At 42.2% G+C, this 23,424-nt stretch overlaps 1 protein-coding gene across 4 annotated transcripts in view; it reads left to right on the forward strand.

Moving 5' to 3' along the window:
* Positions 1 to 20,456, forward strand: part of LOC110952428 (myocardin-related transcription factor A-like) — a 38,135-nt gene extending 17,679 nt beyond the window's left edge. For 2 of the 4 annotated variants that reach the window (XM_051941853.1, XM_051941872.1), the window contains 18 exons: positions 421 to 486; positions 4,890 to 4,945; positions 7,107 to 7,182; positions 7,295 to 7,456; positions 9,586 to 9,728; positions 9,883 to 9,996; positions 11,239 to 11,301; positions 11,397 to 11,575; positions 11,722 to 11,887; positions 12,087 to 12,330; positions 12,509 to 12,669; positions 14,161 to 15,096; positions 15,273 to 15,467; positions 15,778 to 15,894; positions 16,816 to 16,950; positions 17,037 to 17,114; positions 18,016 to 18,064; positions 18,143 to 20,456. In XM_051941853.1, coding sequence (XP_051797813.1) covers positions 421 to 486; positions 4,890 to 4,945; positions 7,107 to 7,182; positions 7,295 to 7,456; positions 9,586 to 9,728; positions 9,883 to 9,996; positions 11,239 to 11,301; positions 11,397 to 11,575; positions 11,722 to 11,887; positions 12,087 to 12,330; positions 12,509 to 12,669; positions 14,161 to 15,096; positions 15,273 to 15,467; positions 15,778 to 15,894; positions 16,816 to 16,950; positions 17,037 to 17,114; positions 18,016 to 18,064; positions 18,143 to 18,687 — 3,485 coding nt within the window. In that variant the 3' untranslated portion in view covers positions 18,688 to 20,456. The remainder of the gene's footprint in view (positions 1 to 420; positions 487 to 4,889; positions 4,946 to 7,106; positions 7,183 to 7,294; positions 7,457 to 9,585; positions 9,729 to 9,882; positions 9,997 to 11,238; positions 11,302 to 11,396; positions 11,576 to 11,721; positions 11,888 to 12,086; positions 12,331 to 12,508; positions 12,670 to 14,160; positions 15,097 to 15,272; positions 15,468 to 15,777; positions 15,895 to 16,815; positions 16,951 to 17,036; positions 17,115 to 18,015; positions 18,065 to 18,142) is intronic. The other 2 variants (XM_022195966.2, XM_051941861.1) reach the window with 2 other exon arrangements.
* The last annotated feature ends 2,968 nt before the right edge of the window (positions 20,457 to 23,424 follow it).

Genomic DNA, 23,424 nt, shown 5'->3' on the forward strand with positions numbered 1-23,424 from the left:
ATCAGCTGCTTTCAGAACATCCATTCTGACGTCTCTGTGTCTTTTTTCTCACTCTGTGGTGTTCAGATATCATGAGTGCTGTTATTTAATGCTGAAACAGGAAACTGCTGTGTGTGTGTTCATGTGTGCGGTGTGTGACATAACCAGAGGACCACAGCCTTCATTAGCAGGTACCAGGGTTGATCAAAGCTCTCAGCAGACCGCCTCAGATGCAGCAGAGCTCCATTATTACTGACATTTATGGCTTCCGTCATTTATTCGTAGGTATTCTTTATCTGATGCTTCTTCGACCTGTGCCTCTGAGCTGTGAGTAAAGTCAGCACTGTTGTGGTTTTCTGAGGTGGAGATGACGCGTCGTCTGCTTGATGATGTTCTCGATTCATTCTGCTGCGTCTTCTCTTTCTGTTCTTCTGTCTTCAGTTCTCCAGCTGAAGCTGCAGCAGAGAAGAACCAGAGAAGAGCTGGTCAGCCAAGGAATCATGCCTCGTAAGTACAACATTATGGATTAAATAAAGGGTTTAGCCGATATAATATGATCAGTTTTTAGAGCATGTAAACCAGTAAAACCATTCATTCATTCACTGATCCTGTAGAAATGGACTTCAAGCAGAACTTGGAGTGTTTTCTGACTTTCAGTTAACACTGGAATGGCTCTGACTCACTTTATGCTATTTAATCCATTTATTTAATGAGTTACACATGTTCAGCTTTTTCATTTCAAATGACAGAAGATAAAGAAAAAGTAGATTTTCCAGCCTTTTACTGTACCACAGTGTGATTTAATATACCAGTAGTGATTATTGTTCAGGTTTGATGAAAAACACCATCCCATAGTAAAAATACCCAGAGTTCCAGGTGATGCATTTAGATAGCATGTTCTTGTTTATCAGATAATCAAATACAGTAGAGTTGTGGTGATATGTTTTTAGGTTAAATATTGTTAATAATACACAGATAATAATGTTGTGAATGAGCATGAACCACTAACTATCTGGTGGAACTCTTGAACAACACACAGTACAGCCGTACAACTCTATTATTTATAAAACTTTCTGTAATATATAGATTATTAAGGCCATGATAATCCTGTAGTGAAGATCTGATTTAGGGACAGCTCCGCCATTCAGTGAACAACATTTTAGTGTCCACCAGTAACAAGTAAAAAACTACCTAAAACTGATCCTAAAACAGGTGAGTCTACCATCACAGACTGCAGAGAAACAACTCAGACACTTCAACAGCTTTTATAATAAACACACCAGCAGTAAAGTGTTTCAGTTGTAGTTTGATGAACCTAAAACCAGGCTGTGTGTTCCCTTCATAGACTGACTTCATGTTTCCCGTCTCCACCGTGAGAAGCTTCATGGTTTCTCAGATTTGGAGCCTTTTTTGCACCGCAGTAGTTTCTGTAGTGATTTGGAGTGTGGTTTAGACGCTGCCATCGTCTCCTGACAGTCGGCAGTTTCAGTCTTCAGATGGAGGTGAATCGAGGTCATGTAACATCCGTTAGCTGCTTTTGATCTGATTGAGAGATTTCCTCCTTCACCGTCAGGCTCAGGATGGAGAAGCTTCTAGTTGTAGCTTTTAAGGTGCAGCTTGTGGCTCCAGCTAACAAACGTTGATTCAGTTCTGTTTGATTTTGACCATTAAAGTTCAGTTGTCATATTTCATACATTTCTGTTGAGGGTCAGTGTTATTTTCAGCTCAGAGCAGCTCAGTTAAACACGACTGTAGTCTGTTTTCACAAATATAAAGTTCCTGCTTTGCCTACTCTGACGTGCGATCTCATACTCTAACAGCTCATTCATTTCATTTTAACCACGTTGTCAGACAGGAAGTGCTCTGTGCTGCGTCTCTTATCTACTTCCTCTGCTTACCAGCTCATGTGGTAAATGCTTGAATTAGCAACCGAAGAACTATTCATATGGATGTTTTTAATGCCTTCACCTCTGTTGCAGGTGCTTATTCTGCTGTAATACAACAACCAGATGGCTCTAAAATCACATTTACTGCTGAGGTTTCAGTGTAGAGAGCATGTAGACATCACAGTTAGTGTTATCTCTCTCTCATCTGTGTTGTGTTTTTTGTAGCTGACTGGGACAAAGATCAGAGGGGAAAACATACTGTTTTATGCTGATGACCTTATTTATGGTAATTCTGTGTTAAATAAACTGTTTTAGAGTTTTCAGATTTTTACTGTCATGGTCTGACAGCTTTTCACCTTAAAATTTACAAACATTTTTTACAGTGTGTCCTTTTTTTCCTCCTGTTTTCCTCACCTTCTGTCTAGTTACTGTCACCTCTTTTCTCATCTTCCCTTCATTTTCTGCATCTTTTCATTCTCTTTCTAACTTTGACCTCCTGTGTTCAGTCCTTGCTCTTCTTTCCATCCTCTCTACAGCCGTCCTTCCACCTCATCAACCATCAGAGTTCCTCATTCTCTTCTTGTCTTTCATAAAAACATCAGATCAGACTTCAGAGGAAGAACTCCTCCAGTCTCACAAACGTCCATTTGACCTCAGAGATGCTCCTTCCCTCCGTCCATCTTCCTCCATGTCTCGTTAGAACTCGCAGCCTGTTTCTGTCGCTTTATTCCACATCAAAAACATCTTTCAAGTTCCCGCTTTTTTTGCTCAGTTGTCTCACAGAAACAGGAGTTTCTCTCGGTAATGTGAGCACAGAACTACTCGGACTTTATAGTGACTGTTTAAGTGGCATTTCCTCATCTGCTTCACCTGTTTTGTGTTTTTTCCCCCATAATAACCATTGATAATGAAAACTTGTTTCCCTTCCTATCATGCATTGGTGTAGTCGTCTCTCTGCTCAAGGCTCTGGTGGGTTGTGGGTTAGTTTCACACAGTGTTTAATAAGAACAGGGTTTGATGCTTTTACACCTTTTTTACAGAAACACAGATATAAATAGTTTGCTCACACCCAGCTGCATGTGGTCGGCACGTTATCTATGTTAGAGCTGAAAGAACCTTTTTAAAGACATTAGAAAGAGAAACAGAAAAAGCAGAAAGAGACAGAGCTTCCCGCCTACAGCTGGAATTACCTTGATTAATGGAAATATTTAAAGCATTATTTTATTTATGGGTGGATGATGATATTCTACTGAATATGAGCTCTGCATACATGACAAGATTTACACGTAGAGCCAGATATGATGCTTCTGATGTCTGACGCTCAAAACTTCCTCAGGTAATATTCTAACTACAGAACTTTATACTAACATATTTAATTACATTTACATGCAGTAGTTTTATGTAGTTTATGCTTGAGGTCTCAGAGCCCCAGTCAGTAGTGTTTGTGTGTTAGACAATGACAGGATGAGGGTTAACCAGCCGACCTGTAGGACAGTAATCTCACCATCCATCCATCCATCCATCCATCCATCCATCCATCCATCCATCATCCATCCATCCATCCATCCATCCATCCATCCATCCATCCATCCATCCATCCATCCATCCATCCATCCTTCCATCCATCCTTCCATCCATCCATCCATCCATCCATCCATCCATCCATCCATCCATCCATCCATCCATCCATCCATCCATCCATCCATCCATCCATCCATCCTTCCATCCATCCTTCCATCCATCCATCCATCCATCCATCCATCCATCCATCCATCCATCCACTCACTCGCTCATATCCGCTGACTAACAGACAGGTTCATGCACCGTTAAGGAGGCCACACAGCGCCCTGGTGGGGGGGTGGGGGGTCTGAGAGGGCCGATGTCCTCTGGGTGGGGGGGTGGGGGGTACCAGCAGAGTGACAGTGTTCAGCCACGTGAACTGAGGCTAGAGCAGGTACCAGCAGAGAGGCCCCGGGGCCACTAGTCCACTCAGAGTGTGTGTAAATGATGAGTTAAATGCAGACTGAGCATCTCCTCTGATCTGCTGCCATCTCTGCCAATCATCAGTATCCACTAAGAACTTCGTTTAAATGCAGAAGCTGCAGTTCTGGGGAACTAAAGCTGAGTAATAGTCCATTCAGAGGGCTGTGAATCATACAGAGCTCCCCCAGTTTGGATGTAGAAACACATTAACCCTGTAACTGGTTCACTTTACCTCTAGTGTTCAGGCAGAGAGCCACAGCCATGACTAACGTACCACATTACTGCATCTACAGTAAGAGTTAAAACAAAGCAAGACATGTCTGCACTTCTTCTGAGTAGCTGTCTCTTGGCAAACTTCATCCTCCAACCAGCTTCCTGGAATTTCCCAACAGTCTTGACTAAATTCCCACGTATGCTGTGCAGTCATTGGCTGCTTTTCCTTCTCTCATCCCATCTCAGTTGGGTTTAGGAGTTTTGGCTCATTGTCCTGTCAGTGATGGTCCCACTGAGCTCAGACCAGATGGGACATTGTGACGCTGCAGATCTGTGGTCTCCATGCTGGTTAATAAACAGTCTCATTATCCCAGATCCTCACCTCCAGTTTCCATCTGTTTCCTTCTCTGCTCTCCTCTCTAAAACATTGTGGAATCATAACAACCTGTTGGACTTGGAGATTTCTGCATAATTACAGGCATTTTAAGTAATTTGTGAATCTTACACAGTTTACAGAAACTCCTCACTGAAACCCTCAGACTTTATCTGCTCAGATTTCTCCTTTAACATTGTTTGCAGGTATTTGGGACCACTGCTCAGGCTATCATGCAGTTTATTCTGTCATGGTTCACAGGAAGGGGAGCCTCTCAGTGGAAGCAGACATTTACTGCACTGATCTGAGCAATAATCATCACCATCAGTAAACCTGTTTATCCTGACCTGGAAGAGCCACTCACAGCTTATTTTCAGTCCTCAGCAGCATGAATACTCACACTGCCATGTTAACGCCCTCATTCCTTTTCTCTCCTCTCTGTCTTTATCCACCAGCTCTGAAAAGTTCAGCTTCCTTCCATGAACAGAGGCGGAGTTTGGAACGAGCTCGGGTGAGTGGCGTCCTCTCATCAGCAGTCAAACAGACTTTTGTTCTCTGTCTTTGAGAAGTTTTGTAATGTGTGGCATCATTATATAATAATCATCTCCTACAGAAAAGATGGAAAAGAATTAATGTCATCTGCAAAGATGGACTGTTCGACTGGAAGGTGCAGAATAAAGCTGTCCACTAGGAGAGTCAGAGATTTCTATACGAGTTTGATCTTAATAGATTATGTAATAGTTAAAACTAGAAAAGCACTCAGAGAGTGCAGACCTCTGCCAAGGATAGAGAGGAAAACAGGAAACCCATGCAGTAAAGGATCATGAGCTGGAATTGAACCTGCATCTCTGACACAGTTCTGTTTATGAATCACCTTCTTAACCAGCTGAGCTATCTGGACATCTTACTCCAATTTGTTGGACGACATACTAACCTATGATGTTTTTGTCATATTTTGGACCACATACTAAAACATACTAAAAAATTCAAAGTGATCCAGAATCCAGGATCCTTTCCAGATTGCCACCAAAATCAAATCAGCTCTTCCTCTTACCATAGTCTACATCCCCTCAAAGCCCAGAGCAACCTCCAAAGAAATTAAAGGTGAACTCCAAGGCCAAGGTACATCAGTGTCAGATCGCACCATTCGTCGTTGTTTGAGCCAAAGTGGACTTCATGGGAGACAACCAAGGAGGACACCACTGCTGAAAAAAACTCATAAAAAAGCCAGACTGGAATTTGCAAAAATGCATGTTGACAAGCCACAAAGCTTCTGGGAGAATGTCCTTTGGACAGATGAGACCAAACTGGAGCTTTTTGGTAAGGCACATCAACTCTATGTTCATAGACTCAAAAACCAAGCATACGAAGAAAAGAACACTGTCCCTACGGTGAAACATGGAGGAGGCTCAGTAATGTTTTGGGGCTGCTTTGCTGCATCTGGCACAGGGTGTCTTGAAAGTGTGCAAGGTACGATGAAATCTGAAGACTATCAAGGCATTCTGGAGAGAAATGTGCTGCCTAGTGTCAGAAAGCTTGGTCTCAGTCGCAGGTCATGGGTCTTCCAACAGGACAACGAGCCAAAACACACAGCCAAAAACACCCAAGAATGGCTGAGAGAAAAGCGTTGGACTATTCTAAAGTGGCCTTCTATGAGCCCAGATCTGAATCCCATTGAACATATGTGGAAGGAGCTGAAACATGCCATTTGGAGAAGACACCCATCAAACCTGAGACAACTGGAGCAGTTTGCTCATGAGGAGTGGGCCAAAATACCTGTTGACAGCTGCAGAACGCTCATTGACAAATACAGAAATCGTTTAATTGCAGTGATTGCCTCAAAAGGTTGTGCAACAAAATATTAAGTTATGGGTACCATCATTTTTGTCCAGCCCTATTTCATTAGTTTGTTTTTTTAAATAATTATGTTAATCAACAATTCAAAAGTGATGGCTGATTTTGATTATTTAATTTTCAATAAATTTTTATTTATTGTTACTTTTGTGAGTTTCAAGTGATTTCAGTGAGAATTGTGGGTTTTTCCTTCTTTAACTGAGGGGTACCAACAATTTTGTCCACGTGTGTACATGGATAATGGATGAATTATGAAATTGTCCTAAAAACCTAAAATATTGTCATTTAAAGTCTACAGCGTTATTTATGGTGAAGATTTTACCTCTTTGGGTTTACTGTCCTTCTGAAACTATATAAATGTGACTCTAGCTGACTATGATGCATATTAAAGCTAAACCCCAGTTAAATATGTAGAAAACCTAACTAATGTTATAATAGTTAATATAAATGACAGAACTTAACTAATAAAAATATTGAGATTCAAACCCTACACCATTATTAATTATTGAGATTAACCTGATTGTGTTGTTAGTTTTGTTAAATTTTATGTGGATTGATATGTGTTTTTTGTTTGTATTAAGTGTATAATACTGAATATTATAGAATATGTCGTATATTTAACATACCCATACATTGATAATGGTTTAACGTGTAGTGAAAATGAATTTCTCATTAGTGAATGTTTGATGGATGTTTGATATAAAATGAAAGTTTACTGAAAATGGAAATATCTCCTTCATCATCAGCCCTGTTTGAAAGAGTCCCCCTGACTAAATCTAATAGTTGGAACCTCTGTTTGACCTTGTATGTGTCTCCAGACTGAGGACTACCTGAAGAGGAAGATCAGGAGTCGACCAGAGAGATCTGAGCTGATCAGGATGCACATCCTGGAAGGTAAGAGCCACACAGCGCCCCCTACCTGTCTGGAGCTGAGACCAGTAACAGAACACTGAAAGGATTCTTGTTCTATTATTTAAAATAAAACGTTCCTTATTTGGTTCTACAGAGACGCTAGCAGAACCATCGCTTCAGGCCAAGCAGCTGCAGCTGAAGAGAGCTCGCCTCGCTGATAATCTGAACGATAAGATCGCCCAACGGCCCGGACCCATGGAGCTGATCCACAAGAACATCCTGCCGGTCCACTCCAGCATCAGGCAGGCCATCATAGGTAAGACAGACCATCACAGGTAAGACAGGCCATCACAGGTAAGACAGGCCATCACAGGTAAGACAGGCCATCACAGGTAAGACAGGCCATCACAGGTAAGACAGGCCATCACAGGTAAGACAGGCCATCACAGGTAAGACAGATAAGACAGGTGATCACAGATAAGACAGGTCATCATGTCAACCAGCTCTCTACCTTTTCCTGTCATAGTTCCAACATTCAAAGTCCCTACTCTCAGTCCTAGACTCTTGGTGTTCCTCTTCTCTCTCTTCCTACGAACAAACCTTCCTCCCCTCCTTCTTCGACCTTCATCCAACCTGTAATCAGATAATAATAAATATTGAAACTTCTTGACAGAGCAGTCATAGATCTTCATCTGTTGATTCTGTTTACAGGTTTAAAAAATCAACACACGTATGTCCAAACAGAGGCTAACGTTATATCCTTAGAACACACGCTGACTCCCACCTGAGTGCTGGAGCTTCAAAGGACCTCTGTCTGTGGGCTGAAAGGTTAAAGTAGAAGCAGTAAATCATGCATGAATGTCCTCCCTGCTGACAGAGGGAAGTAAAGACATCGCTCCTATTTCTGCTGTCAGCTTTCAGTAGACACGGCGTCTATAAATAAAGCAGGTGTCTTTAACACCTCGGATCAGTGCTGGTTTAATCAGGGCACATTTAATGACCCCAGCTGCAGACTTCTGTACATTAACACAGATGACTAAACTAATGAATATCTCTGCTTTCTAAATGAGGTTCACATGCTGAACACAAACGGCTTCTTCGAATTATTCCATTGGTGCTGACAGAGAATGAGATCAGAGACGTGAGTCCAGCTATCTGATGGATGTTCAGAGGGAGGAACGCTGAGATTTAATAACACACGCTGTCAGTGCATTATCCATCTCTGTCACCCGCTACACAATAAACTACATTAGAGTTACAGAGTCGACATGCAGAAATATCAATGCACAAAACACACCAGTACGCAGGTCATCACACTTTTAAATCAGCCCCATGTTGTCTCTTCATCAACACCTGCTGATGGTAAACTGATGGCCAGGAGTGAATCCTCTAATTAAATAACAGAGATTTTATTTCAAAGTAAATAATAAAAGGCTCTGCCCTCGTCTAGGGGATCCTCCATGGATCTCTGCTGCTGCCTATAGCTGATCCAGTAATTAAATCACACCCAGCTTCTATAGGAAAATACACAATAAAAGGCTCTGCCCTCATCCAGGGATCCTCCAGCTACCTTTAGTCTTTAAATCCCTGTGAAGACTCCTAAGTCTGCACCATAATGAAGTGATTATATGATATGCCTGAGGGAGAAATTAGCTGGGAATCATGTCTATGGGATGTCTCAGCCTTCTAATGCTGATAATAAGGGAACTATTCTCCTGTGGAGGTTTCCATGCAGCTGCTCTTTACATTCCTCTACCTGGTTCCTCTGTCAGGTTTTATGGGGCTACATTCATTATTTTAGCTGTAGAACATTCTGTAAAGAGGATATTGTTAATAGTGGCGTACACAGGAGGGCCCATCACAAACAGTTAGTGCATTCACTGCATAAATTACACAAATGATCCTCCAAAACCTTCAGCATAACGTCATCTGTAGAGAGAAGCCATCTGTCACATGAAAACGCTGTGAATGAGGCGGCCTGCCTCACTTGGCCGTGCTGCAAATGAACTGAGATGAATGAAAACGGATGGAGCTGGAGTCATCACGGCTCCGTACACAGAAGATCTCATTTCAGACTGGAGCCATGGATGGGATGTGACTGCTGGAGGACCAACATTTAGGTTGGGAGAGATGGCTGACATTTGTAAAGCTGACAGTCTCTGGGGTGGATTTTTTTTTGGAGTACATTCAGCATTAACACATCCATACTGATAGAGGAAGTATTGGTAATCATTTGGCAGACAGGGCACGTTCACAGGGAAAGAGTCTACTGGATCAACACTTCTAAAGGCACGTGATAAAAGCTTTATTTGGCTTGACATGAGACAGTAACCCACATTCAGACAGCAGCTTGTTCTGATGCTTGTGTTATAGTTTAATGGAGCCAGATATCAGGTTATATCTCTCCACCGCTCTCCATCATCCCTCTTCTCTCTTTCCCTAAAGCCTCAAGAGAAAACTCGTCCTGCGATGAGGACAGTAACGACAGTCTGTCCCCAGGACCTCCAGGCAGCCAGGATTGTCTTCCAGGCCTGAGGACGTCTCCAGCAGAGACATTAGCTGGAGGCAGCTTCCCGTCTCCGACACAGGTAGGACCAGAGAGGGTTCCACAGTGGGACTGAAGGGCTGGATGATAAACCTGGAGCTTAAAGGGAATGTCTCACACACTTTTCGTCATTTCTTTCTCACTTTCTCTGAAGCCATAATTGTAAAAAGATGATGTTTTTACCATCTTATCATCAGGTCCCTCCTGCAGCTCCACTTCCTCCCATCTCAGGTTCCTCTGTTCCACTGAAGCTGACCAATGGGACGGCAGCATCATCTGTCCAGAGAGCGGGTACCAACTCCCACATCAAGGTGAGTGACATCTGTTAGTAAATGTTTGTTTGATCTGGGAAATAAAACATGTTTACCGTGCTTGGATGACTGAAAACATCACATTTCCCCAGAATGTTTCTTCATTTCTCAAACACTCACACTCAAACACTCCGAAGATGCTTCATCTCACCATGACTGCATCACTCCTGGTTTTAGCTCTGCTCTTAATGGGCTGTTTTAGTTTCTGTAGCTTTAAATCCAGCTGAGCTGCTGCTGTCCACGCCCCCTTCAGGAAGAAGACTCTCTCTGTGACTTAGATGTGAATGTGTGAGAGCAGGACTTTCTGATGCTTCTAACTTTTCAGAACTTCAGTGAGTATGTCAGATAACACTGGGTTACAGATTCAGTAGTTTAGTGCAGAATGCAGCTTGGAAAGTTTCTCTGAAGTGACTTTATGTAGTCATAATGACTACGTTTCATAATTTCATACTCATTCTGTTGTCTGACAGCAGAAACAGACAGATATGTAAATGAGACCATCTTCATGGGGATTCGGCTGTTGTTTTCTTATTGTTGTGGTGATGTTACGGGTTCTTCAGCTCTGCGGCTGCTGGGAGTGCATGAAGACTCTAGTGTTCTCTCTTATAACCAACAGCAGAACATTTTCTTTGCTTTGCTCATGGATGAGACTTTTAGAGTTTGCAGAAGCAGCTCCTAAGTTTTCTGAAGATCTCACCTGGAAGCAGTGGACAGTGAGGGACACGGTGGTGAAGCTATTATTTCAGATATGTATTTCTCAGTTTCTACCTAGTAACTGATGACAGTTCAATCTGACCTGTAAACCTGAGAAGCCGTCTAGTGGAGACGATCTACAGGAATGGCAGAAGGAAGCAACTGCATATTCTCACAGCATTTAACTTACACCTCCAAGTTCAATAAATATGGATTTTCACTTAAATTTGACCTTCAAACTGCACTTTCATAATGCAGAGATCTCCTTAATCCATTTAATGACAGAAGACAAGAGATGGTAGAAAACAGTTCTAAGGAGAGTAAATACTAAACTAAATGACAGAGCTGGGCAGTGCAGCTGTTTGTTTTAACAGCTTTGTGAGATGGAAACATGACATGCTGAATATGGTGTGTACAAACAGAAAAACAACAAATCAGTACAAGTATAGAGTTCTTTGTTGTTCTGATATCAGATCAATAATCATAGATTTCGTGTATGAAGTGTTCATGGTTACAGTTGTCAGCATTATTTCCTCGTTATGATCACAGCCTAAACCAAAGTCTGACCACTCTGCCCAGAGACACAAGAAAGCCAAAGACAGCAAGCCAAAGGTGAGTTTAAAGCATTAGATGATGGTAGTGATGAAGCAGAACATCTCAGTCCAACAGAAACTGACTGGTTGTCTTGTTGACGTGTTTCCTTCCAGATTAGAAAATTAAAGTACCATCAGTACATCCCACCTGACCAGAAGGGAGATAAAGAGCCTCCTCCTCACCTGGATTCCTCCTACGCTAAAATCCTGCAGCAGCAGCAGCTCTTCCTGCAGCTCCAGATCCTCAGCCAGCAGCAGCAGCACTACCACACCATCCTACCTGCCCCGCCCAGGTGAGTGGAGTACCTGTACTGGAGTCAGACTGGAGATGAGCTGCTCCTACTAGCCACTACCGTTAGCTGCTCCTAAGCATTTTATGGAGGTAAGAGAGTTACACCAGGTGCTGTTTGAACCTGATATCTTCTTCTCTACCCATCAGACCTCAGACAGACCAGCCTCCTCCTCCCTCTTCCTCCTCCAGCTCCTCCTCCTCCCCACCTGGACCTCCTGCTGCTCCTCCAGCCCTCCCTCCTAACCATCGTAACTCTGCTCCTCTAAGTGGGATCAAACCAGCGTCTCTGCCTCCAAACCTGGAGGAACTGAAGGTTGGTGGAATCAGTAGATGTTTCTGCTGCCAGTGGATGGAGAAGCTGGTGGATGTAAAATATCTTCTGTCACCTGGGGGAGGTTTCAGATAGAGACAGTGATGGATCATTCTGTCCTCTTGTCTTCTCTTTGATTGTTTCTTTCATATTTGTCCTCATGTCGCTGCCTTCCTTCCTTCTGAATCCTTTTCTCTGTCAGGTGGCAGAGCTGAAGTCTGAGCTGAAGCTTCGTAGCCTTCCCGTCTCCGGCACCAAGAATGACCTAATTGAGAGGCTGAGGACCTACCAGGACCTGAATGGAGGCGGTGACAGTACCTCCTGTCCACCAGCAGGGGGTGCCACAGCGCCAGGGGCTGAAGGAGCAGGAAGAGCTTCTGAAAATAACAACACATCCCAACAACAACCACAACAGCAGCTTCAGTCCCATCAGACGCCTCTGAACGGTCAGTGAGCTGATCGTAGACTGTTCATCAACAGAAATATGTGTTCATCCAGAGTGTTTTCTCTGCAGACATCATCATTTTCACATTATTAGTATCTGATGAGGGATAAATATGCTCACCTTATTACCATGGACATTGACAGTATAAAATGCTGTCCTGTCTGAACCTTTCTGTACAGCAGATGCAGGAAACACCACTACCCTGAATGCAGCAACACCTCAGCAGCACCTGCTGACCCTCTCACCCGTCTCCCTCACCCCATGTGACCACGCCGTCTCCCCCATCTCCCCTAACTCACCAGAAGACTCCAGCTTTCACAGCGACCCCCTGGGAGAACTGGTCAGACTTTTTTATTATTGGTGCTGTAATCCACTGATCTGAAATAATAATTTTAAAGAAACACGCCTCAAATCTTACACTGTTGTTTATGATTATGGAGTTGCAGATCGTATCAGAACTTGTTCTGTCAAGATCAGCTGAGACTTTAACGTTTTAATGTAAAGAATGTGCAGAATATTTTAATTTTTGTTAATTCTCTGTGCAGTAATGATAACAGTGAGCTTTTCTTACCCACCACTCCTTTATTTAAATTATAACCAAGGTGTAGTTATTCCTTCATTATATTACCAGAGACTGGTTGGACAGCTGGTAATAATGTTTAACATGCAGCAGGTATGTGTTTCACCCAAAGCACTTTTTATTATGTCACATTTTTACTGACTTTATGCCCCAGATCTCTAAGGAATCCACACAGCCAGAAGTAAAATGACTCAGAAATGACTCTGTGCAGAATAACACAGGTAAAATTACATAAATCATAAAAATGAATGAAAAAAGAACAAGAAACATGGCATCAACATGCACAACATCTTTCCAGGTGTTTACAGGTGTTGCTAAGAATCTGTGGTGACTCTACCTACTACAGATATTTAACTGCTTATATTTTTACTTTGCTTCTATCTGTCTCCTCTCTATGTTACACAGCCTGCAGTTCAGCCCAGTTGTCATGTTGGTAACAGATGATTCACAAACAGCTCAGATTGTTTCATTTTTGTTATTTATAGATTTTTTTTTTTGAGTAAATGATTTATTTTGGGCTCGTTTTCAGATGAGGCCATCTATGGAATACAATGATTTTTATAAAATATCACAGTTTTAAGCTTAGAATAGATTATTTTTTCTGACCAAATGTGTAACTAATCATGTTACAGATAATTAGTTCAATGACCAGAGGAAAATTGAACAATTCCTTCTGTTTTTTGCTGTTTTTGGCTCCAACATGTCATGTTATTAACAAACTTGTCGAGATGACCTGCTGTCAAAGCTGCTGGTGTTTCAGAGGTTTTATTTCCTTTAAAACTTTCAACATAATTTCTGAAGTAGAAATTGTTTATTTAGAATTAGACATCTCTGCTCATCCACCAAAATTCAATTAAATGTGAATAAATGACATCATACTGTCAGATATAAAATAGTACCGTAACTGTAAATATTATTATGGTGTAATATAGAAAAAATAAGCAAAATGACAGTTGTACTAAAATGACAGAAGTGAAGTACAGAAATATAATGTAGTATAGAGTAAATGGAATTATAATAATTGTAGGATAATGGTAATACAGTAAATATTGTTGCAGTTCTGCACCATGAAATGTTAATGTAAATAAAGATATCTATTAGCAGTTATAATATTAGTCAGTCGTACATTCATATTTAATAATGTTTGTATTTAAATGTAATTAATCAGAACCAGTGGACTAAAATATGCATATAAACACATATATTCATATTTTATTCACAGCCAAGATACAATCTTTTTTCTCTCTCCAGATGAGTCCACCTCTCGACCAGCTGAGCCTTCAGCCATCTCCAGCTGCTCAGCTCCACACTAGCATTAAAGAGGAGACCTCCTGCTCCTCTTCAGCTCCTTGTCAGTTCTCCTTAAAGTCCTCCTCGCTGCAGAAACTCTGCTCGGTCCCTTCAGGCTCCTCCACCTCTACCACCACAGCTCCAGGAGTCGACAAGGACAGAATGCTGCAGGAGAAGGACAGGCAGATCGAGGAGCTGCTGAGGAAGCTGAGGCAGAAGCAGCGTCTGGTGGATGTGCTGAAGATGCAGCTGGAGCACGGCAGCCGAGAAGGTCATGGTCCAGAGCCGCAGGTTCTTCTGAGAGTCAAAGAAGAACCTCCTGATAAGCCCAGTGTTGCTCTCTCGACTGGCCGTCCTCCGTTTCCCCCTCAGGCATCACATGAGATGGATGTTACCATGGTGACTGTCAAACAGGAAGTCATAGAAGAAGGAGAAGCTGCAGCTGTTCAACCACAACACACTAATGCATTACTCCAGGAGCAGATCCAGCTGCATCCAGAGCAGAAGAGCTCACAGAACAAACCAGTCTGTCTCCAGCAGCTGGCTCAGCATCAGGCCATCCAGAAGCTCCTGCTGCAGCAGCACAACCTTCACAACCACAACCAGATGCTGGAGAACCAGCAAAACATGCAGAAACTTTGCCAGCACAGGAGGAAGAAATCCCCAAAACCGCAGCAGCAGAAGCAAGCAGTGCATTCACCTCAGCATCAACAGCAGAAACACCTGCAGCAGGTGCAGCTGAAGCAACAGATCCTGCTGAAGCAGCAGAAGTCTCTGTTCCAGCAGCAGCTGAAGCAGCAGCAGACCAAACACCTGCAGCAGATCCAGATCCAGACCAAGATCCAGCTGAAGCAGCAGCAGGTTCTGGTCCAGCAGAAACAGCCGCCGCAGCCACAGGTGAGGGATGGTTCAGTCTTAAACCGTCTCTTCATCTCCTCCTAATTTTAGAATAAATTTAATTCCACCAGTACAGTTAGCTAGCACTGTTCTTTACAAGTCATGATGTTCTGCTTGGATGAAGCACAGAAAACTACCAGATCCTCCTCTTAAATGTTCTTTTTGTTTTCTTGCAGGTGCCTCCAGCTCCCCTCCACCAGTCAGGCTCCACCCCATCCTTCTCAATGGATCTCCTGAAGACTGACTCCACCCCAACGCTGGTCACCGATGGCAATGGGAACCACTTCCTGATTGCACTGACCAATCACAAAGCTGGAAACCAAAAACCTGAAACCTGTGAAGGAAAAACATCCAACCACATCACGCTGCAGGTACAGAAACTCAGATTCAGCTGTCCGTCCGTCCGTCCGTGTTTCTGTTCCATATGTTCCATATCCTTGTGTAGATCTGTAAACATGCTCCTGATGATCTCGTATCAGACGGTATTTGTTAAGCTTGTCTGGGTCTAAGTTGTGTTTCTCAGTTACACAATGACCTGTTTGAGACTGAGAGTAAAAGTTGTGTAACACATTTTCTTCAGGAGGTAACGATGGAAACACTGCTGAATACTAACAGACTTTGTTTCCCTTCTTGATCTCCTCTGTATTCAGCTCTTTGCATCTCTGTTTGATTTTCCTCCAGCGACTGCAGTCGACTCCAGCCAGACTTCCAGGACTCCGCCCCGTTCAGCTGACCAGAGCTGATGGTAAAACCAAACAGAGCAGCAATTTGGGACTTCTGAAGCAACAAAACACAAAGGTGAGGCTTGAATTCACCCATGTCTGATGTTGAAGAAGTTGGAACAGCTTTGATGTGTTTAAAACACTCTAAAATGTTAAAATCAATGTTCTGCCACTGGGATTTTGAGTTAGAGAGGATGAAGTTCAGTGCAGTGGTAGAGGATTGTTGTCATTATAAGGACAAGATTTCTAAAAAGACCCATCTAAATGTCATTTTCAGTCCTTTAAAGTAGAATAAACAAACATTCCATGAACAGTAGGAAAAAAATCTCCAAACCTGAACAGATAAAATCAAATAAAACCAAAACATGACGTGTCAGAAAGTGATTTTTTTATTTTCTGGATAAAGTGACTCACTGTCAGCACATGGAACCAGTGAACATTCAAGGTTAAGCACAGGCAGGGAGAAATTTTTAAAGTATTTATAGCATCTCTTTCATACGTTTAATGAACCCGGGACATGCTCTTTATTCTCAGCAGACCGCTGAGCTGCCGTCCATGGTGCAGAAACAGAACAGTCAGAAGAACATCAGAGCTTCTCCAGCGAGTCCAGTCGCAGTGAAAATTAATGATGTGTGTTGTTTGAGACAAAGACAGCAGCCTCTGATGAATGTGTGACACCAGCCTGATGCTGATTATTATTGCTTTGCTAATGACTCCGGTGACGTCCTCCATTACAGTGATGTATCGCTTCACGGACGAGAAACAAAGACTCCATCAGACGTACAGTATCTCTGCAGGTGTGTTCGGGGCAAAGCCTGTCTGGAAAACTGTCAGGATGTAGAGGAGCTGTTTTCTGATCTCATATCTTCATTCCTCTGTTGACAGTTTTACTACAGGATCACAGCAGGGTGGCGTTCATGTTGGTAGGAGAGCTCTTCAATTTAAACTGTACAGAAAATGTTACTGCATGTTTTTCCACTCTTTTATTGAAATGAAGATGCAGAATGGAAGTCTTCAGGTGTCAGTAGAGAAACCTCAGCAGGAAGCAGCTCAGAGTTCAGCAGCTCCCCCCAGTCTGCAGCCGTTCTTCAAGGACCAGGAGAGGAACTCCTCATCGCCTTCTTCTCAGACTGTAAGGAATCAAACAGGAGGAATCTTAGTTTTTTTTACAGCTTTGTCTCTTACTCTTTCCTCCCTCTCCATCCTTCCCTGCTCCAGGAGCTGTGTCCTGGTCTGGATGTCTTCTTCAGTCCTCCAGCTTCCATCCAAACACCAGCCTCGTCTCCTGATGACAAAGTATGATGTCCTGCATGTCTGAGAGTTTCACTGCACAGCAACACGATTTCATTAAGCTGCAAAAATGGAATGTTCATAATCCAATTCCTTTTACTGCTGAATTACTTGTTTTTTTTAGACTTTAATATAGCAACTCATATTAACCCTCTAAACTCCAGAACACACCGTGGGTTTGAAAGGCAGCTGTTGTTTTTTTTAAAAAAATTATAACGATGTATTCTCAACTTTTGACCGTCCTCAAACTGATCATTTCTGAGTACAGTTCATCTGGAAAATTAACCAAGTATAAGGTTAAAAATGATGTTACATCAAAAGATTTTATTCTACATGTCTCTTTATTTTGAAGGCAAAATATTTGCATAAACCAAAATTCATTAAAAAACCCCAAAGTTGTCAGGTCTTGATGACTGATCAGCTGTTAGTTATACAGCTGTGATCAAATTCAGGAAGTTTTGGGTTCAGTTTGGCTGAACTGCAGGCTGTTTACACGAGCAAATAGGAGACAAATATGTCGAAATAATAAAAATCTAAGTAATGGAATGTGTCTATGTACGGCAAACACTTTATAGTATTGGTAACAAGTATGGTCGCAAATATTGTACAATAACTAAAGTTTTTTTTAGTTTTTTATTATTTATGGCTTCGTAGTCTTGTACAAAAGCCATGTTTGAGTTCTCTACTTCTATCCATGGTTCTGCTGTTTCCACAGAGCTGTAAAACTTTAAATTACAATAAAAATGAATCCACAGGGGGTAAATGTGAGATTGGACTTCAGATAGTTGAGCCTGACATGAAGCTCATACGTTAACTATGATCTGAAGATTAACTATGATCTGAAGATTAACTATGATCTGAAGGGTAATTATGACCTGAAGGGTAACGTGTTGTCTTCTGTCACCAGGACTCAGAGCATGAAGATGATTTTATTGACATCATTTTGCAGACAGGAGGTAAGGTCCACTTTTTGTTTCTTCTAGAAGAACGTTTTTCACTCAGCAGCCTTACCCTGATCTTTGCTTTGCTTCCAGACATGTCCTCCACCTTCACCCCTACTCCAGACCCCTTTCTGGACCATCTCAGTCCAGACTTCTCTGCCTTCTCCCCTCCTCCCTCACCTCTCCAGTTGTTGCTGTCTCCCCCCGTCCCCCCCAGCTGTGGAACTCTACAGCCTGCTTCCTCTGAGCTTCTGGCCAACACCATAGAAGAAGAGGAGCATCCCATGGAAGCTGGAAGTGGACGCCTGGAGGACTTCTTGCAGAGCACCATGGGGAAGCCTCTGCTGGGGGTAGAGCCTGGTGGGCTGCTGACTCTGATTGATGACCTCCACAGCCAGATGCTGTGCACTCCCAGCATACTGGACTATCCCCCGTCCCCCATGGACACCTTCAATGTGGCATCAGAGGAGGAGCCAGGCCTGGATGGCATGGATTGGTTGGACTTCACCAGTGGAGGAAAGAAGGATGAGGAGCCTCCCACTCTGGCCCCTCTGGTCCCCCAAACTCCCCCTAGCGTCTTTTCCACAGACTTCCTGGACAGTTACGACCTCCAGATACACCTGGACTCCTGCCTGTAGCCCACCATGGAGCTGCATGAAGATAACCTGATCTCTGAGGTTCCAGTGTTTCATTACAGCACTCTGGATCTTCTCTGGTTTATTGAATCTCTTTGACTTTAGTTTTATTTACACACTGCTGTATTGATTTCCGTGCACGTGTCAGGCAGGTCCTAAATCACTTCTTTCTTCTTCAGCAAACCTTTTGTTGACACACGAGGACTTTAGTGGTTTCATCTGGTGTCTTTCTCTCTTCTTATCCTTATTTTCCTGTACAAACATCAGGTTAGAGCAGAAACTAACAGTGCCTTATCTGACCTTTATCTCATCAGGATGGAAACACGTCCTCAGCGGCCTTTTGGAGTGAAGCTAATCAATATTTACCACAACATGGAAAGGGCAAAGGTAATCAATAAGTAAAGCTAAGGTGAAAGACAATGATTTAATAGTTTATAGAGCAGAGCAGTGATCAGGAAATCATTTTTAAACAGAGTAATCTGAGGTGGTTGATGTTTAACGTGGACATCTACAGTGTTCACATCTCCATGTTTATCAGGAATATGTGGTTATTGCTCAGGTTACAGCTCTAAAAGTGTTCCTACACACAAAATGCTGCTTTTTTAGTATTAATGAAGCATTACATGTATAAAGTATGCAAACTATGCAGCTAATGTGGATCCAGAGCAGTGGAAATGGGCGATACATGGAGCTCATCATGATGTCAAAACACACAAAGTGCTTTAAGTAGAAAATTACAACTTCCTAATTCAAAAGTGAGTTTAAGCCCCAAATATGAATTATTAAGTGAAAATCTTTGCTGACTGTGGTGAAATGATGACAGTTTAAAGGTTGTATGAGTTTTGTGCAGTACGTAACATTACATCATCCTCAGTGAGGTGTAAAAACATCAGAGCATTAAACCTCCTCTGGCTTTAACCTAAAGGAAGGTACGAGCTCTCTGAGAAATTTCTAAATAGTTGCAAGAAATTAATATGGAGCAGCTTTTCCTTTCAGAATAAACTGCACCAGGATGCCTGTGATTAAATATATAAGAGCTTGCCTTTTAGCTCGATAGATTTAGATAAAAAAATGTATTTAAATAAGAACATTTTTGATATAAAAAGCATCTTGGATGATTTCATTCAGAGCCCAAATTCTTCTACAGAACTGTTTAGTAAAAATTCTAAATGCTGTAAACATCCCACCAGTTTCTTAATACTGCTGAAGCTTTATGATCAAAGAATATGACAATTTCAAAGAACATTTTGAAATGTTTTAGGATTTGTGGTAAAATAATGTAAGATTTTGACATTTTGAATACATTGGGGGAAGCCATGGGTTGTTTTTATTTCTAGTCCGTACACTGTGAACAGCTCCTCATTCTGTGTATAAATGTTCTGTGACGGCGGTTTGGTAGGAAGTTTTCTGAAGGTAAACGAATCTGCTGCATATTAAGTTTCCTATCTGTAGCTACGATGCTTGGTGCTTGGATATGTTACAAAATCATTTTTCTGTGGTCATTTTGGACACCGGACTGGAATTTTACTCCATTTCTGTCTGCACCTGCTCTAACTGGTAAATGAATGTGTGATATAAAAAGAGGAAACTCCTGCAGCTTTTTATTTTGTCCCTGAGAGATGATTGGAAGAGATTCCTTCCTGTAGAGGACTTCTGTAAATACTCTGTTATTTTTTGGCTGTCCTGTACTGTATCAGTACTTTTGCCAAGAGATGTTTTATGTAATTGTTTTGCTTCTTTGAGATTTTATAATTAAAGGTTTAGACACAGAAGATACTTTTATTTTTTGCTATATTTGCTTTGAAATACTCCAGTAGTGCAGGTTTATCTGTACTGTGACTTATTCTGACAAAAACATGTCTATGCTGAGGAACCATTGGAGACCTGATGTTGCTGCATCTTTTAAATGAATCTTCATATACATCATGGTGGAAACATACTGCACCATGCTGTTCACTGGAACTATATTTGTTGAATTTAAAGACGTCTGAGTGAGTTCATAGATCAGCTTTCATCAAAATGATCAAAACAATTCATAAGGAACAATTCTAACAAAAACTGTAGGTTTTGGAGCTGCAGTGTGAACTGGTTTAGCTGGCAGCTCTGTTTTCTCAGCCATTTGCAAGCTTTACTGGAACCTCATAATGTGAGAAAGTAATGGGATTTTAAGAGCTACAGCAGCAAACCTGTGCAGTTATTTTACAATTATATGGTTCACTCTGGGGAATAGTGCTTACTGCAGGTTTTATTGTTTGTATAGAAATCTCAGAGACTTTCTGACTTTACTCATCACTCTGGCTGCTCAAAGGAACAGACTGTTATACATATAAATATAACAGTGTAATGAATGTCTTGTCTGTGGGTCCACCCAGCGCAAGAACCACAGCAGGCTGGCAGTACCAAACGGCTTTTATTCACCGGCTGAATCACAAACACAAAATATAACAGTCTCTAACTTATGCCCAGCGCTCCACCGGCCTTCGTCCGGTAAGCTTTCCACCAGCCGTACGTCTTCACCAGTCCCTGTCCTCCCCGTCTGTGTCCTTTTTGTCTTCTCCTCCAGCCTGCTACTGCAGAGAGAATCAGGTCAGTCTAATGGGTAACACCTGCGTCAATTAACCTGATGCCGCTTCCACATGCCCTCCTCCACACCTCTCTCTGCTGCAGCTGAGCTCTCCCACGCCCACCGCCACAAACATATATAACAAATCTATATCTATTCTAAGCTCTCAGCAGGTACGCAGTAGAAGTTTAAACTGAAACCATTACTCCTGTTCTACAGCGTGATAAATCTGGGCTAAATACAGTTAAAATGACATGTTCTGGTGTCATAATGTTTGTTGAGTCGCCTCGTAAATGATTGTAGAAACTTTGAGAAAACTCAAAGGAGGAGTATTTATTAATAAATGGAAGGTAGTCATGTTTTTTTTATTTACTACAGTAGTGATGGAACATGAGCTGCTGCCATCATTTTTATCACCATTAACTTGGGGTGATACCTAAAGTATTGATTCTGTGGTACAGGATGCTGAGAAATATCTCCACATAATGATGATGCCACCACCATGCTTCATGTTAGGGATGGTGTCTTTGTGGTCAAGTGTTTGGTGTCCACCAAACAGAATGTTGAGTCTGATGCTGAAAAGTTGCATTTTGTTCTCATCAAATATAAGAATCTTCCTCCAGTTGACCTTAGAGTCTCCCACAGACCTTCTGGAGAACATCAGTCTGATGTGAACTTTTATCAGCAGCGGCCCTTCTCCTAAAAGCTTTGACTGGTGAAGAACCTGGACTGTTGTTGTCTACATGGTCTCTGCCATCTGAGTTGCTGAAGCTGGAACTCCTTCAGAGAATTCATAGGAGTCTTGGTGGCCTCCATCTCTATGGTCACATTTTTTGAGGACTTCGTGCTGTGGATAAATCTACATATACATACATATAAAGCATTCCAGAAGCTTTGACATAAACTTTCTGTATGTTTATCATAATTATTTCTTTTCTCCCCACAGGAACCTGAGTTCATCCATCCTTTCTTCTCTGCTGTGACCGTGTTCTCAATCCTACTGTAAGTTTACACACAAAAACTCACAAAACAGTTCTAAACTTTTAAAAACTTCCTGTTTTTGTGTCTGTGTGTTTGAGTAATTAACAGTAAAAACTGAGACACACTTCATCACTCAGTGAAAATGTATTGAGAAGTATTTTTAATAATGATACATTGACCTCATAATTCATAACTTGCAGCTCTCCCCTACATAATGCTGCTTTAGCTGCTTTTAATATTAAAAATATCCATCATGGTGTATGGATATTGGTGGCTCTGGCCCTGGAATAACTTAGTTTTAAATTACAAACAGATTTAGTTGTTTTTTTTCCACCCCACTCCAAGTCCTTGAGCTACACACCGGAAACTATCTGTTATGAGTGTTTTGGAGGATGACAGTCAGTTAACCGGCTACGGAGAAATAAGGATGTTTGTAGAAATTCACCCAAAAGACACACAATCATTTATATTCTACATTTTAAGTCAATACACAACCTCAATGCTGTGTAGTTTTTATGATATAACAGCTTTAAAGTCATGTTTAGTTCTTTATATTCTCTGATTAGACACGCTTCTCTACATGTATTTAACATGTTCTATAGTTCGGTATTTATCCCTCAGATAACGGTAGCTTTGCTGTGTGTAGCGTTGCGTTGCTGTGTGTAGCGTAGCGTTGCGTTGCTGTGTGTAGCGTTGCGTTGCTGTGTGTAGCGTAGCGTTGCTGTGTGTAGCGTAGCGTTGCGTTGCTGTGTGTAGCGTTGCGTTGCTGTGTGTAGCGTAGCGTTGCTGTGTGTAGCGTTGCGTTGCTGTGTGTAGCGTAGCGTTGCTGTGTGTAGCGTTGCGTTGCTGTGTGTAGCGTTGTAGCGTTGCGTTGCTGTGTGTAGCGTTGCGTTGCTGTGTGTAGCGTAGCGTTGCTGTGTGTAGCGTAGCGTTGCTGTGTGTAGCGTAGCGTTGCTGTGTGTAGCGTTGTAGCGTTGCGTTGCTGTGTGTAGCGTTGCGTTGCTGTGTGTAGCGTTGCGTTGCTGTGCGTAGCGTAGCGTTGCTGTGTGTAGCGTAGCGTTGCGTTGCTGTGTGTAGCGTTGCGTTGCTGTGTGTAGCGTAGCGTTGCTGTGTGTAGCGTTGCGTTGCTGTGTGTAGCGTTGTAGCGTTGCGTTGCTGTGTGTAGCGTTGTGTTGCTGTGTGTAGCGTTGCGTTGC

This window comes from Acanthochromis polyacanthus, chromosome 2, assembly GCF_021347895.1.
Source record: "Acanthochromis polyacanthus isolate Apoly-LR-REF ecotype Palm Island chromosome 2, KAUST_Apoly_ChrSc, whole genome shotgun sequence".
Classification (NCBI taxonomy): domain Eukaryota; kingdom Metazoa; phylum Chordata; class Actinopteri; family Pomacentridae; genus Acanthochromis; species Acanthochromis polyacanthus.